We start from the raw sequence: 16,157 nt of genomic DNA, 5'->3' as shown, positions 1-16,157 counted from the left end.
CTCTACAGATTTATCTATTCTGAATATTTCATATAAAAGGAATCATACAATATGTGACCTTTTGAGTCTAGCGTCTTTCACTTAATATGTTTTAGAGGTTCATGCATGTTGTAGCATGTATCAGTACTTCATTCTTTTTCATGGACGAAAAATATTCCACTGTATGTATATTATCATAATTTGTTTATCCATTCATCCAGTGATGGACATTTGGGCTGTTTCTACCTTCTGACCATTGTGAACAACACTGCTACAACATGTGTGTGCATATACTTGCTCAACTTCGATTTTCAGTTCTTTTGGGTATATATCTAGGTGTGAAACTCAGAATCATATGGTAATGTTAAATATTTTGAGGAACAGCCAAACTGTTTTCCACAGCACTGAATCATTTTCTATTTCCACTAGCAATATACAAGGGTTCTAATTCTCTATATCCTTGTCAACACTTGTTATTACTTTTAATAGTCATCCTACTGAGGGCGAAGCAGTATCGCACTGTGGTTTTGATTTTGCATTTCCCTAATGACTAATGATGTTTAGCATCTTTTCATGTGTTTGTTGATTATTCAAATATCTTCTCTGTAAAAATGTCTATTCAAGTCTTTTGCCCATTTTTAAATTGGGTTATCTTTTTACTGTTGAATTGTAAGATATAAACTCTGGATACTAGATCCTTATTGGATATATGGCTTGGATATACATATATACACTTTCTCCCACAGTCCTAAAGTTTTATACCAGTGGTTTTTAACCTTTTTCTAAAGCATAATTCTTTTTTTCAAATATATCTTTATTTGTCCTGTATTTCTACATACAGAACTCCAATCAACTATATAAAAATGGAGCTTCTCCAATAGAAGTAGAAAAATCTGGAATCTTACTATAGCAAATAGTTTTGGAATCTTACTATAGCAAATTACAGAACACTTTCACAAAGCAAATGAAACACAAACAAAACATGTTTTCCATAGCACTGAATGATTTTGTAAACATTTTGATTTGTACATCAAAAACTTTGGTCATTCTGATAAAATATATTTGACCTGTAGGGTATGGGTACCAGGAAAAACTTTTTTTTTTTTAAAGACAGGGTCATGATCTTGGCTTACTGCAACCTCTGCCTCCCATGGCTCAAGCGGATCCCACTTCAGCACCCCCAACCCAAGTGGCCGGGACCACAGGCGCGTGCCACCACACCTAATTTTTGTATTTTTTGTAGGGATGGGGTTTTACCATTTGCCCAGGCTGGTCTCAAACTCCTGGGTTAAAGTGATCCACCCGCTTTGGCTTCCCAAAGTGTTGGAATTATAGGTGTGAGCCACTCTGCCTGGCCGAGGAAGGACTATTAACGTCCACTTGCCCCAAATCTGTATCAGGCCTACTAACAAGGTAGAAATACTTGGGTGTACCTATTCCCCTGCCATTTAGAAATAATAAAATCTGAAAGAAGGATCTCGAACTACACAACAAATTGTCATAAAATGTAGCAGAAGAGGGACTGCCACAGGTTGGTTAATGGATACAAGAACAAAGCTATACAGGAAGAATGAGTTCTAATGTTTTATAGCACTATAGCATGACTATAATTAACAATTTACTGTATATTTTCAAATAGCTAGAAGAGCGGATGGTGAAAGTTTCCAATACCACATGTTAAATGTTTGAGGTGATGGATATGCTAATTACCCTGATTTGATCATTACACATTGTATATATGTATCAAAATATCACACTGTGCCCCATAAATAACACACTGTATCCCATAAATACATACAATTATTGTCAATTAAAAATAATAAAACATAATCTACTGTAGCATACCATTGAAAGATTTTATCATTGTATAATTATAGTTAAGTGAGTTATTAGAAATATATGGAAAGGTGCTGGAGTTTAAAAAAAGCACAGGAATTTAAGCATTTATTTTGTGGGAGTCTACTATTCCATTAGAAATCCATTTAAGAAAAATAGGCCGGGCGCGGTGGCTCAAGCCTGTAATCCCAGCACTTTGGGAGGCCGAGACGGGCGGATCACAAGGTCAGGAGATCGAGACCATCCTGGCTAACCCGGTGAAACCCCGTCTCTACTAAAAAATACAAAAAACTAGCCAGGCGAGGTGGCGGCGCCTGTAGTCCCAGCTACTCGGGAGGCTGAGGCAGGAGAATGGCGGGAACCCGGGAGGCGGAGCTTGCAGTGAGCTGAGCTGAGATCCGGCCACTGCACTCCAGCCTGGGCGACAGAGCGAGACTCCGTCTCAAAAAAAAAAAAAAAAAAAAAAAAGAAAAGAAAAATAATGCAGGATCAACAATTTGAAAAACATAGTGAGCAGTGGGAATTATTTGTACTGAGCCATCACCACCACACATGGTCCCATCACATAACCAATGATAATGGAAACCAGGAGATGATGATTGGGATTGGCTGTCATGTACGGTAACAGAAAAGAAAGCTATCTGGCTCCAAAAGTCTTCGTAATAATAAAGATATACAAAACTCAACTTAGTTAACTGGTCTACACATATGGGAAAAACAATCCTCTCAATCATAAATTAGTACTCAAATAAACTTCAAGTATGCTTAAAACAAAACCCCAACCAAATAAAAAATCAGAATTAAACGAAATTTCTAGAATTTCAACTGTGTACTATTAGCAACCATAGAGCATCCACAAAATGCAAAGAACTTTCAAAGTAAACTAGTCACTGTCAATAGTGGAAGTACTATTTGCTTATCCATTTCTCACATCATCTAATGACTATTTCTAAAAATATTTCAAACTTGGGTTAAAAACAACTTTGTGAAAATGCTTTTACCTCTTCTTCCTCAATTTCAGAGGTGTTAAGTTCATGTTTTTGACAGTAAGGACCCTCTTTCCAAGCTTCAGTATCACCACAGTCACAGAAACCTCCACCTCCTGATGTTGTCATCTTGGAAAAAAATTGTAAAGTATCTTGTCAATAAATATTTACTGAGGGCTATCAGATAATAAATAAGAATATCAAGTGCTAAAGAAATACCATTGCTTAAGTGTTTAATTTCTTTGGAGGCATAAAATTAGATAAAATGCCAAACCTCTCAATGTTTTAAAGTTTATTTTAAATAAGCTTATAAACTAATCGAAGTGATTTCAAAATAAAATAAGCTACTTTGTAATGTTAGCTACAGATATTTAGAAGAGGATATGTTTGCCTATATGACTTCCTTAATTAGGAAAATCATGAGGATCACAAGGGTTTTCCTGCTGGGTTTTGGTTAAATTGGTATAATGCTGGTATCTACGCTACAGGTTGTGATGCTATAAACACAATAGACTCGGGGGTTATACAGATTCCTATAGCTGTTGTCTCCTAGAGTCTAAGAGTGCTGCATTTGCTTTGGAGAAATTAACCAACAAAGACTATAGAAATAGTTAATTTTTCTTCTCTAATACTCCCTAAATAGCCACTCTTTGAAAGGACAGGTAATAGGGGCTCAGGAAATACAAAAGTAGACTGCCTAATAATAAAAACTCTTTACCACCTGCAAGGTTCAGGAATTATTCACACTTCCTTAAGAAAGGGCAATGATTTGAGAAATCTGGCATCACAGAACCAGAATTAATAATTGGTGGACTAGAAATTCTGCTTTCCTTAAGATAGTATGAGGAAGGGCTTACTAACAGGTATTAGATACAGCAAATTTTAGAATAAGCCCTCTTATATTCTGCCCAAAGTAAGTATTTGTGTTATACATCACAATATAATTAATGTAACCCCATAAATGACAACTATTCCCAGGGAATGCAAAGATATATGCCAAGAAACGTGGGTAGGAGTCATTTGGAAAATGACACGTGCTTGTTCCAGTTACCAAACATAGGCAGAACAGCTTAAAGGAAACTGGGCCTCTTTTACTGATTTATGAGACTGATGAACCGACCAGAATGTAAATAGCCCAATTTTGTAGCTGGTTATTTATTTATTTTTATTTTTTATTTTTGGATGGAGTCTCGCTCTGTTGCCTAGGCTGGAGTGCAGTGGCACGATCTCAGCTCACTGCAATCTCCGCCTCCCAGGTTTAAGCGATTCTCCTGCCTCAGCCTCCCGAGTAGCTGGGATTACAGGCATGCGCCACCATGCCTGGCTAATTTTTGTATTTTTTGTAGAGATGGGGTTTCACCATGTTGGCCAGGATGGTGTTGATCTCCTGACCTCATGATCCGCCCGCCTTGGCCTCCCAAAGTGCTGAGATTATAGGCATAAGCCACCGTGCCCGGCCCTGTAGCTGTTTTAGTTCATTATTATGAACTCTTGGGTACAGTAAATAAAAACAAACAGAAGGAAAAGTTCTGACCCAGGACAGCTCCTGAATTAAGAATAATATTAAAATATTCCTTCTCTACCATTCTATTTTACGATTAGGGTGAAAAGTTCCATCTAGCAGCAGTTCCCTACCCTTTGAATCTCCATGGTCTGTCTTCAATTTCCAATAGAGGAACCAGGACAGGATATGGAATAATCTGTATTTATCTGTGTCCCTGACTTAAAAGCAAACAAACATACCTGATTTTTGAAAAGTACTGACAACATTACAGCAGTGAAAAAATAATAAACTGGTGGGTCTTATGTGCTGGAGTTGGGTCTTCTCCTACATTGTAATAGATACCTCTTTAATAAACATTAAAAAATAGCAAAAACAAACTAGTTGAAAACCAATGCAGAAGAGCTGATATCTCTATTATCTTTTTTAAATCATATGCTCCAAGAAGTGTGGATTCATAATTTGTTTCTACACTGCCATCCTACGTCCAGTGGTATTTAAATAAACACACTGTTTAAACCCCTCCCCCCCCATTTTAGTGTTAAATCTTTGCATTTTGAAAAGAAAGAAAAGATATTTATTATAAAATACAATACTGGGCATGGTTATTATGTGGACATTACTAACCCTATATCGATGATCTCTGTGAATACTTCCCAAAAAGCACTCCATGCACAAAACACAAGTTGGATCAACTGCACAGTCTCTGTAAAGTTAAAGAAAAAAAAAAAATCAGAGTGTCAGAAAATAACTATATATTTCACAACAGAATTATTTCAAATTGGAATCCATCCTAAAAGAATGAAAATAGTGAAGTTTTTTGGTGTTTTAAAAAAGGAAGTATCATTCCCAAAGATCTGTCAGATCTTTTGATCAATGAAAGCAGTTTAAGGAACTGCTTCTCCATAACGGAGGTGTACATATTATTAGAACAGTAAATTTTAATGTAATGGTGTGTTTTCCCATAGATTTGTGGAAATCACATTACACATTAAAACACATAGATGTATATGGAATAGATTCAAAATATTTATGAATTCTTAAGATTCATATATTGGAATTTCAAATAACTTCTTCCAAACAGGTATTTGAGACCAACGGTCTTCAAAGTGATATGTATGCATTCCTAGAAAGGCAAAAATATCAACTGAAATGTAAGAAGACAATATTTGAACTTACATTTCTACTTAAATTTTAACTAAAAAGGGAAATTAAACATTCTATGGGTTCACTGCACAGGATGATATAGGTCTCCTCACATGGCTCCTATTTCTGGTATTCGCACAACACATATGGCCCATGAGCTATCCTGACTGAAGAGTAAGGGTTTCAAAAGGTTGCTTGGGGTGCCCTGAGTTGTTTCATTTGCTTTCTTCATACTACCAGTTAGATACATTTATAGATCATATCTTAAGAGAATCTAGACAATTCCATGAAATGAAATGGGGATTGTAAAATAAGAAATCTATGTCGGTTCCTGCCCCTGGTTCCTAACACCAGGCTCCTAAAACTCTTGTAGATAAGGGTGTTAGCAGATGTGCTAAAATTTAGTCTTTAACCCTAGTTACAGACACAGAAATCCCCTGGGTGACACAAGAGTCTTTTGTTCTTTTTATTGAGCCAGGCTGGAGGGCAGTGGCATGCTCATGGCTCATTGCAGCCTCAACCTCTTGGGCTCAAGCAATCCTCCCACCTCAGCCTCCCTGGTAGCTGGGAGTACAAGTACATGCCACTATGCTGGGCTCATTTCTGTATCTTTTGTAGAGATGGGGTTTTACCATGTTCCCAGATTGGTCTCCAACTCCTGGGCTCAAGCAATCCTTCCTCAACCTCCCAAAGTGCTGAGATTACAAGTATCTGTAATCTCACTGTGCCTGGCCAAATCTTTTGTTCTAAAAGGCTGGGAGCTTCAAGACAGCTTTAGGATGGAAGCTGGTTGCCAAGGGAACCAAGCATATGATTAAAGGGTTGAAACTTTCAGCCCCACCCCCACTTCGGGGGACTGGTGAACTGATCGGCAGTGGCCGATGTAATCAATCACGGTTATGTAATGAAGTTTCCACAAAAATCCAAAAGGATTGGGTTGGAAGAGCTTCCAAATTTCTTTTTTGAGCGGAGTCTCACTGTCACCCAGGTTGGAGTGCAGTGATGTGATCTCAGCTCACTGCAGCCTCCGCCTCCTGTGTTCAAGTAATTCTCCTGCTTCAGTCTCCCGAGTAGCTGGGACTACAGATGTGTGCCACCATGCCCAACTAATTTTTGTGTTTTCAGTATAGATGAGGTTTTGCCATGTTGGCCAGGCTGGTCTCGAACTCCTGGCCTCAAGTGACCTGCCTGCCTCGGCCTCCCAAAGTGCTGGCATTACAGGTATGGGCCACCGTGCCTGGCCTAATTCTCTTTTCTATTCCACTCATCTATGTCTATCCTTATGCCAGTACTATACAGATTAATTTGTAATTGTTCTGCCTGTACTTGAAAGAATACACATTCTCTTGGGGCAGAGTTCTCTAGATATTTGATAGCAAGTTTATTAATTTTATTGTTCAAATCTTAGATCACTCTGCTTTTTAATCTTCTTTATCACTTCCTGTGAGGAAGGTGTTAAAAGTCTTTAACTAGAATTGTTGATTTTTCCATTTCTCCCTGCAGTCCTACTAGTTATCACTTGATATATACCAAAGCTGTATACAGTCTACAGTTAGGTGCATAAACGTTCATTATGGATATTTTTTCTTTACCTACTGTTCTCTTTACCAGCATACAATGTCTATTTGTGTCTTTTATATGAAAACTGCTACTTTAATTTTCTTTTGTATCATATTATTTGCCTGGTATTTTTTTTCTTAACTGTTTCTCTTCCTACTTTCAATGACTTTCTATTTTAGTTTGCCTCTTATAGACAATATTTGCGGATGTTTAAATATCAATCTGAGAGTCACTGTCTTTTTGCTTTCATATAAAGAAAAGTAAAGCTAGAGCCTTGTCCTCATTTAGCCATCATTTAACAGAAAAGACAACTGTGTACAGTTATAGTATTGTTGACTACTGTATTAAAAGTATGTAGGGCCAAAGCCAGTGCATCTAGAGCACTCAAGGATCCCCGAGATCTTAGTAATTTGTCTAAAGTCATCATCTCCAAGCTTTTACAATCATATACCCTTTTATTAAAATGTTTTGAGTATGCAGTATCTATCTCTATGTAAATATATTCATATTACACATATATTATTTTATATAATATTAATACATGTACTAATTAGTTACTCAATTATACTACTGTGTAACTGGAGTCTTAGGAATGGAACAAAGGCAGAAAAAATATTTGAAGAAATAATAACCTAAACTTACCAATTTGGTGGAAGACATCAGCTAAAAACAAACCTCAAGAGAATAAATACAAAAAAGATATTTAGGCCTATCATAGTCAAACTGCTAATATTAAAAAATAACAAGAAAATCTTCAAGGCAGCTAGAAAAAACCAACACATTTCACACAAGGTAACAAAGATATGCGAGTAACAGCTAACATCAACAAAACAACGGAGTTCAGAACACATTGGATCAAGATCTTTAAAATGTTGAAAAGGAAAAAAACCAGAAAACAGTCTATCCAGACTTAAATATTCAGGAAAAATATCCTTCAAAAATGAGTACAAACAATCTGAACAGGCCTATATCTAATAAAGAAATTGAGTCAATAACTACTAACCTTCACAACCAAAAGCACTAGGTTTGCATGGGTTCACTGGTGAATTCTATCAAATGGTTAAGGAAGAAATTACATTAATTCTATGCAATCTCTTCTAGAAGACAGAAGCAGAGGGAATACTTCCTAACTCATTCTATTAGGCCAGTATCGCTCTAATGTCAAAATCAGACACAGACAATTCAAGAAAAATACAGACCAATCTGCTTCATGAAAATAACAAAGTATTAGCAAATTGAATCCAACAATGTATAAAAAGAATTCTACACTATGACCAAGTAGAATTTATCCCATGTATGCTAGGCTGGCTCAACATCTGAAAATATATAAATCTATCACATTAACAGGCTAAAGAAGAAAAATTACACACAGAAAAGCATTTGATAGTCGGTACAGTGGCTCACACCTGTAATCCCAGCACTTCGGGAGGCTGAGGTGAGAGGATCGCTTGAAGCCAGGAGTTAGACCACTTGGGGCAACAAAGTAAGACTCCATCTCTGTAAAAATTTTTTATAAAAATTAGCTGGGTGTGGTGGTGCACCTGTAGTCCCAGCTATGAGGCTGGAGGATCCCAAGTCCAGGCGTTTAAGGCTGCAGTGAGCTATGATCTCACTACTGCACTCCAGCCTGGGCGACTCTAACTCTGTCTTTGGAACAAAAAAAAAAGGATTTGACAAAATGCAATGCCCATTCATAATAAAAACTCTCGGCAGAAGAGGAATATTGAGGAATATTTCTCAACTTGATAAGAAATATCTACAAAAAACCTACAGCTAACATCACTTAATGGCGAGAAATTTATGCTTGTTTATGCTTGTGAGGTGACTTGCGCAGGACCCCTAGACAGCCTCAGTATAGGGCCAGTTACCACAAAGACCACGACCAAGAGGGCTGGAGCTTTCAGACTCACCCACCAAAATCTGGGAAGAGGGGAGGCGTGGGGCTGGAGATTAAGCTCTTTATTACAAAAACTCTTTTTTGTTGTTGTTGTTTTGTTTCTTGGGATAGGGTCTAGCTCTGTCACCCAGGCTGGAGTGCAGTGTGGCCTGATCACAGCTCACTGCAACCTTAAACTCCTGGGTTTGAGCAATCCTCCCACTTCAGCCTCCCGAGTAGCTGGAACTACAGGCTCAAGCCACTATACCTGGCTATTTTTCCTTTGTAGAGACAGCATCTTGGCATATTGCCCAGGCTAGTCTTAAACTTGTAGCTTCAAGTGATTCTCCTACCTCAGTTTTCCAAAGTGCTGGGATTAGAGGCATAAGCCACCATGCCTGGCCCCTATAAAAATTCAACAAGGTTTAATGAACTTCCAAGTTGCTGGAACTTCACCCTGGGACTGAGGTGCTAGGAGGGTGGTATGCCCAGAGAGGGCATGGAAGCTCCTCACCCTTTCTCCCACACCTTGCTCTATTAAGTCTCTTCCATCTGGCTGTTCTTCTGTATCCTTTATATCTGTAAGCTATCCTAGCAACTTAATCCAATCCAAGGAAGAGCTAATGGAGACCCCAATACATAGCCAGTCAATCAGCAGTATAGGTGACCACTAATTGCAACTGGTGTCGAAAGTAGGGGGCAGACTTGTGAAACTGAGCTCTTAGCCTTTGGATTCTGACAACACCAGGTAGACAGAGTCAGAGTTGAACTGAATTAAATCGTGAGATATCCAGCCAGAATTCAGAGTTGGAGAAATCCTTAGAGTAAAAAACCTCACATACCTGGTGTCAGAAGTGTTGCATGAGAATGTAGAGAAAGAGTATGTTTTTCCCAGAATAAAAAAAGGGAGAAAAAATAAGTGCAAAATAAAAACATTTTCAGATGAGATCGGGCACATTCAGGGTGGTATGGCCATAGACAACAAAAACATTTTCAGATAAACATAAACTGAGATAACTAATAATTAGTATCCACAGTAAAAGTCAACAACAATGGTCCATAGCCTCTGGTTCAACCTGCAACATAAGAATGATTTTTACATGTTTAAACAGCTATTTAAAAAAAGAAGGCAGCTGGGCTTGGTGGCTCATGCCTGTAATCCCAGAACTTTGAGAGGCTGAGGCGGGAGGATGGCTTGAGTCCAGGAGTTCGAGACCAGTCCTGGCAAAACGGTGAGACCCCATCTCTACAAAAAATTTAAAAAGTAGCCGGGCATGGCGGCATGCACCTGTATTCTCAGCTACTTGGGAGGCTGAGGTGAGAGGATTGCTTGAACCTGGGAGGTCAAGGCTGTAGTAAGCTGTGGTTATGCCTCTGTATTCCAGCCTGGGAAATGGACAGAGCAAGACCCCATCTCAAAAAAAGAAAGAAAAAAAAATTAAGAAGAATATGCAACAAAGACTGCAAATGTATTTTCTACTTGGATCTTTCCAGAAAAAGCTTCCTAACCTCTAGTCCAGGAAAGAATGAAAATCTCTGGGAACAAGATATATATGGGTTAATATTAATGGTTATACGTATGTTTCCCTGTCTTTCCTTAATGTCTTTGAAAGACTAATGTGTCTTTTAAAAGACAGCAAAATTTGTAACATTGCATTGTAAAGTTTATAACATTTTGGCCATGCACAGTGACTCATGCCTGTAATCCCAGCACTTTGGGAGGCTGAGGCAGGTGGATTACCTGAGGTCAGGAGTTCAAGACCAGCCTGGCCAACATGGTGAAACCATGTCTCTACTAAAATTACAAAAATTAGCCAGGTGTGGTGGTGGACGCCTGTAATCCCAGCTATTCAGGAGGCTGAGGCAGGAGAATTGCTTGAGTCTGGGAGGCGAGGTTGCAGTGAGCCGAGATTGTGCCATTGTACTCCTGCCTGGGTGGCAAAGTGAGACTCTGTCTCCAAAAAAAAAAAAAGTTTATAGGTGCAATATACATGACAACAAGCACAAAGGATGAGAGGAATAAATGTAACTATAAATGCAAGGTTCATTTATTTTACACGAGGTTGTAAAAACAGACTTTGATAAGTTAAAGATGCATATTACAATCCCTAGAATTACCATTTTAAAACATGCGAGAGAACAGCTAAAAAGCCAAAAAAAGAATAAAAACGAAATGCTACAATTTTAATCAGCCCAAAAGGCAGCATACAATTAGGAACAGAGGAACAAAAAAAGACAGAAAACAAATAGCAATGGTAGACCTAAATCAACAAATACATTAATAATTATAAGCATATCAATTACATCAAATAACTGCAAAATATACCTTCTTTTCAAATGCATATGGAATAAGACTGACCATGTTGCCAAACCATAAAACAAGTTTCAAGTTTTGTTTGTTGAGACAAGGTCTGACTGTGTTACCCAGGCTAGAGTACAACGAATGGTACAATCTCAGTTCACTGCGGCCTCTGCCTCCTGGGCTCAACTCAACCTCCCACATAGCTGGGACTACAGGTGTGCTCCACCATGCCCAGCTAATTTCTGTATTTTTTTGGTAGAGATGGGGTTTCGACATGTTGTCCAGGCTGGTCTTGAACTCCTGGGCTCAAGCTACCCACACAATTTAGCCCTCCAAAGTGCCAGAAGTACAAGTGTGAGCCACCTTGCTGGGCCCATAAAACAAGTTTCAATTAAATTCAAAACTGAAACCTTACAGAATGTGTAATTTTGTTAGAAATAAGCTATAGTATGTTATCTAAGAAAGTCTCAAATACATGGAAGTTAAGCAATGCACTTCTAAATAACCCATGGGTCAAAAAATATAAGAATATAATCCATACTAAATAGAAGGAAGAATAATAAGAGTAGAAATTAAAAAAAAATAGATAAAAGACAAAAATAACAAAGCTTAAAACTCATTGTTTGAAAATATTAATTAAATTGATTAAAAAGACAAAATACAAATTACTATTATCAGGAATGGAAGAGACATCATTATAGATACCACAGACATCAAAAGCAAAAGGAAATATGCAAAATTTTATGTCAATTTGACATTATATGAAATATAGTCCTTGAAAAATATATAGTACCAAACTGACAGAAGATGAAATAAAATTATTAAATGCCCTAATAAATATCAAATAAATTGAATTGTTACCAAATACTCCCTTGCAAAAAAACCCTAGGCCTTGATGATTTATTTTACTGGTACATTCTATTAAACATTTAAGAAAGTCATACCAATTTTACATAAATACTTCCAGAAATAAGGAAGAAGAAATATATCCCAATTTGTTTTACAAGGCCAGTATAACCCTGACAACCAAGACCAGACAAACATATAACAAGAGAATGCCAGATTGGTATATTCTATAGAACACAGAGACAAAAATCCTTCACACAACATTAATGAGTTGAATCCAGCAATACACAAAAGTTATAACTGATGATAATAGAGCTGGATTCATCCAGTAATAAAAAAATGTGAAAAATCAAACAATGCAATCAACCAGACTAATGGAATAAAAAAGAAAAACTTAAGATCATCTCAATAGATGCAGTAAAGGTACCTGACAACATGCAATGGTCATTTATGATTTTTTTTAAAAAAAACCTAAGTAAACTAAGAATAGAAGGGAACTTCCTCAATGAGATAAAAGTTACATGAGAAAATTATACTTAACATCATACTTCATAGTGAAAGACTGAATTTCTCCCTAAGATTGGGAACAAGGAAAGAATATCCACTTTCACCAGAGCAATGAAGCACAAGAAAGGCAAAAAGATTAGAAAAGAAAAAGTAAAACTGTCTCCATTCATAGAAAACATATACAGAAAAATCCTAAGAAACGAAAAACAAAACAAAAACACCAGCACTAGTAAGTGAATTTAACAAGGTCACAGGGTAAAAGTTAATATCAGAAACCAGTTGTATTTCTTTATAACGGCAGAAAATAAATGGACGCTGAAATTCAGGAAAAATATCATAAATTACTTAGGAATAAATATAACAAAAGGCATGTACAACTTCTATATACAAAGTATAAGACTTTGCTAAAAGGGATTAAAGAAGACCTTAATAAATGGAGAGAGATAAAATGTTTATGGATTTGGCAAACTCAGTATTGTTAAAATGCCAATTTACTCCAAACTAATCTATAGATTCAGTGCAATCCTAATCTTAATCTTGGCAGTCTTTCTTAAAAACAGAAAGTGACAAACCAATTTTAAAATTTATAAAATGCAAAGGACATGAAATAGACAAAATAAACTTTAAAGGAACAAAAATGGAAGACTTACACTAATCGGTTCAAGACTTATTACAAAGCTGCAATAATCAAAGTAATGTCTTTGACATTAGATATATCAATGGATGAATTAAATTACTGTTCAGAAACAGACCCACACTTTATGGTTAAGTGATTTTTTATAAGATATCAAAGCAATTCGATCAGGCGCAGGTGGCTCATGCCTGTAATCTCAGCGCTTTGGGAGGCCAAGGCGGGCAGATCACCTGAGGTCGGGAGTTCGAGAACAGCCTGACTAAGATGAAGAAGCCCCGTCTCCACTAAAAATACAAAATTAGCCAGGCGTGGTGGCGCATGCCCATAATCCAGCTACTTGCGAGGCTGAGGCAGAAGAACTGCTTGAACCTGGGAGGCGGAGGTTGCGGTAAGCAGAGATAGCGCCACTGCACTCCAGCCTGGGCAACAAGAGCGAAACCCGTATCAGAAAAAACAAAAACAAACAAACAAGCAAACAAAAAGGCAATTCAATGGGGAGAGGAAGAAATGATGCTGGAACAACTAAATATCCATATGTAGAGAAATGAAATTTAACCTCTATCTACCTCAAGCCATATAAAAAATTGACTTTGAGACAGATCATAGGCCCAGACAAAGTCTAAAATCACAAAGTTTACATGAAAAAATTAGAGAGAGGCCGGGCACGGTAGCTCATGCCTGCAAATCCCAGCACTTTGGGAGGCGAAGGTGGGCAGATCATTTGAGGTCAGGAGTTCAAGACCAGCCTGACCAACATGGTGAAAACCTGTCTCTACTAAAAACACAAAAAAATTAGCTGGGCGTGGTGGCGTGTGCCTGTAGTCCCAGCAACTCAGGAGGCTGAGGCAGGAGAACGGCTTGAACCTGGTAGGTGGAGGTTGCAATGAGCCGAGATTGTGCCACTGTACTCCAGCCTAGGTGATAGAGCAAGACTCGCCTCAGGGGAAAAAAAAAAAAAAAAAAAGAAAAAAAAAAAGGCACTGTGGCTCACGCCTATAATCCCAGCACTTTGGAAGGCTTAGGCAGGTGGATCACCTGAGGTTAGGAATTCGAGACCAGCCTGACCAACATGGGGAAACCCCACCTCTGCGAAAAATAGGAAATTAGCTAAGGCTTGGTGGCACATGCCTGTAATCCCAGCTACTTGGGAGGCTGAGGGAGGAGAATCGCTTGAACCCGGGAGGCAGAGGTTGGAGTGCGCCGAGATTGAACCATTGCACTCCAGCCTGAGCAACAGGAGCAAAACTCTGTCTTAAAAAAAAAAAATCACAGAGACTATTTTTGCCATTTGAGAGAAGGCAGAGATTTATTGGACACAGGAACAATAATCATGGAAAATAAAGTGGTAAACTCAACATCAAAATTAAAAACTTCTGTCATCAAAAGCCACCATATAGACAAGTCACAGACTAGGAGAAAATAGTCACAAAATGAGTCTGACGAAGGACTTGTATTCAGAATACATAAAGAACTCCAAAAGTGAATAAAGATAATGAAAAGATAAACAACCCAAAAATGGACAAAAGACCTTAACAATAACTTCACAAGAGAAGCTGGATGAATGGGCAATAAGCACATGGAAAATTGTCCTTAAGGAAAATTCGGGTATCATTATAGATACCCAAAGAGCACTGAACTTTTTTTTTAATTTTAAAAAGAAAAAAAGAACTATAATGAGATATCATTAAATAGAATGGCAAATTAAACAGTCTATGTAGTATACGCTGGCAGATAATTAGAATAGTACGATGCTTTAAACTTAAATTTAAATGAGGTTATTATTTTAAGGACTTTGTATGTTTTCTGTAAGGAATAATACAATAATTGCAATTAAGAAATATTTCATACTGTATTAAACACATTCTTCCTGTTTTGTTAAAAAAAAAAAAAAAAAGTCTGACAACATCACCTATCGGTAAGGATATGAAACAACAGGAACTTTCGTACATTACTAGAGGAGAAGATAAAATCATTTTGGAAAAAAGGTTTAGCAGTTTTTACTAAGTTCAACATATACCTGCCCTTTTACCCAGAAATTCCACTCTTAGGAATTTATCCAAGAAAAATTAAAACATATGTCCATAAAAACACTTGAATAAAAATAGTAATATCCTGAAACCAATGTATTAAGTAAGAGTATTCACTGCATTATTACAGTCTAGAAGGCCTATCTTATGGTGTCTTAATATAAATAACATTTTTTACATTCCTAAAATGTATCATTAAAAGTTGCAGATTTTTAACAGTGCAAGATTTATGTTATTTGGTATATAAAACACATTAAAATGTGGTTAAGTACAGAATAACAATGCCTAATATTTTAATGTGTTGTATATTTAAAAAAGAGAAGGTCATAGAAGTTTTATTCATAATAGCCAAAACTTAGAAAAAACTTGAATGTTCATCCACAGAACAACAGATTGTAAGCAACTGTGGCACATTTATACAATGAAATACACTCAGCAATAAAATGGAACCAACTTCTAATAATCATTACATCATGGATAAATCTGACAGACATTATGCTAAGAAGAAGTCAGGCACAAAAGGACTACAATTTCATTTTTATAAGATCTAGAACCAGGCTGGGCGCGGTAGCTCATAGCTGTAATCACAACACTTTTGGAGGCTTAGGGGAGAGCCTCACTTGATCCCAGGAGTTCAAGATCAGCCTGGGTAGCAAAGTGAGACCTTGTCTCTACAAAAATTTAGCCAGGTTGCCCGGGCGCAATGGCTCATGCCTGTAATCTCAACACTTTGGGAGGCTGAGGTGGTCAGATCATTTGACGCCTGGAGTTTGAGACCAGGTTGGCCAACGTGGCAAAACCCGGTCTCTACTAAAAATACAAAAATTAGCTGGGCATGGTGGTGCATGCCTGTAATCCCAGCTACTCAGAAGGTTGAAGTGGGAGAATTGCTTGACCCAGGAGGCGGAGGTTGCAGTGAGCTGAGATCATGCCACTGCACTCCAGCCTGGGCGACAA

The 16,157-nt window shown here is 37.5% G+C and overlaps 1 protein-coding gene across 7 annotated transcripts in view; it reads right to left on the bottom strand.

Moving 5' to 3' along the window:
• UBR2 (ubiquitin protein ligase E3 component n-recognin 2) overlaps positions 1-16,157 on the bottom strand; it is a 129,177-nt gene that overhangs the window by 95,762 nt on the left and 17,258 nt on the right. For all 7 annotated transcript variants that reach the window (XR_007724873.1, XM_050786891.1, XM_050786885.1 and 4 more), the window contains exons 3-4: positions 4,930-5,008; positions 2,817-2,930 (exon numbers count right to left, since the gene is read on the bottom strand). Coding sequence is in view for 6 of the 7 variants with exons in the window: in XM_050786891.1 (XP_050642848.1) it covers positions 2,817-2,930; positions 4,930-5,008 (193 nt within the window). In the remaining variant the exon portion in view is untranslated. The remainder of the gene's footprint in view (positions 1-2,816; positions 2,931-4,929; positions 5,009-16,157) is intronic.

This window comes from Macaca thibetana, chromosome 4, assembly GCF_024542745.1.
Source record: "Macaca thibetana thibetana isolate TM-01 chromosome 4, ASM2454274v1, whole genome shotgun sequence".
NCBI classification, from domain to species: domain Eukaryota; kingdom Metazoa; phylum Chordata; class Mammalia; order Primates; family Cercopithecidae; genus Macaca; species Macaca thibetana.
The sequence above is the reverse complement of the archived record's forward strand: the minus strand, read 5'-3'. Positions and strand labels throughout refer to the sequence as shown.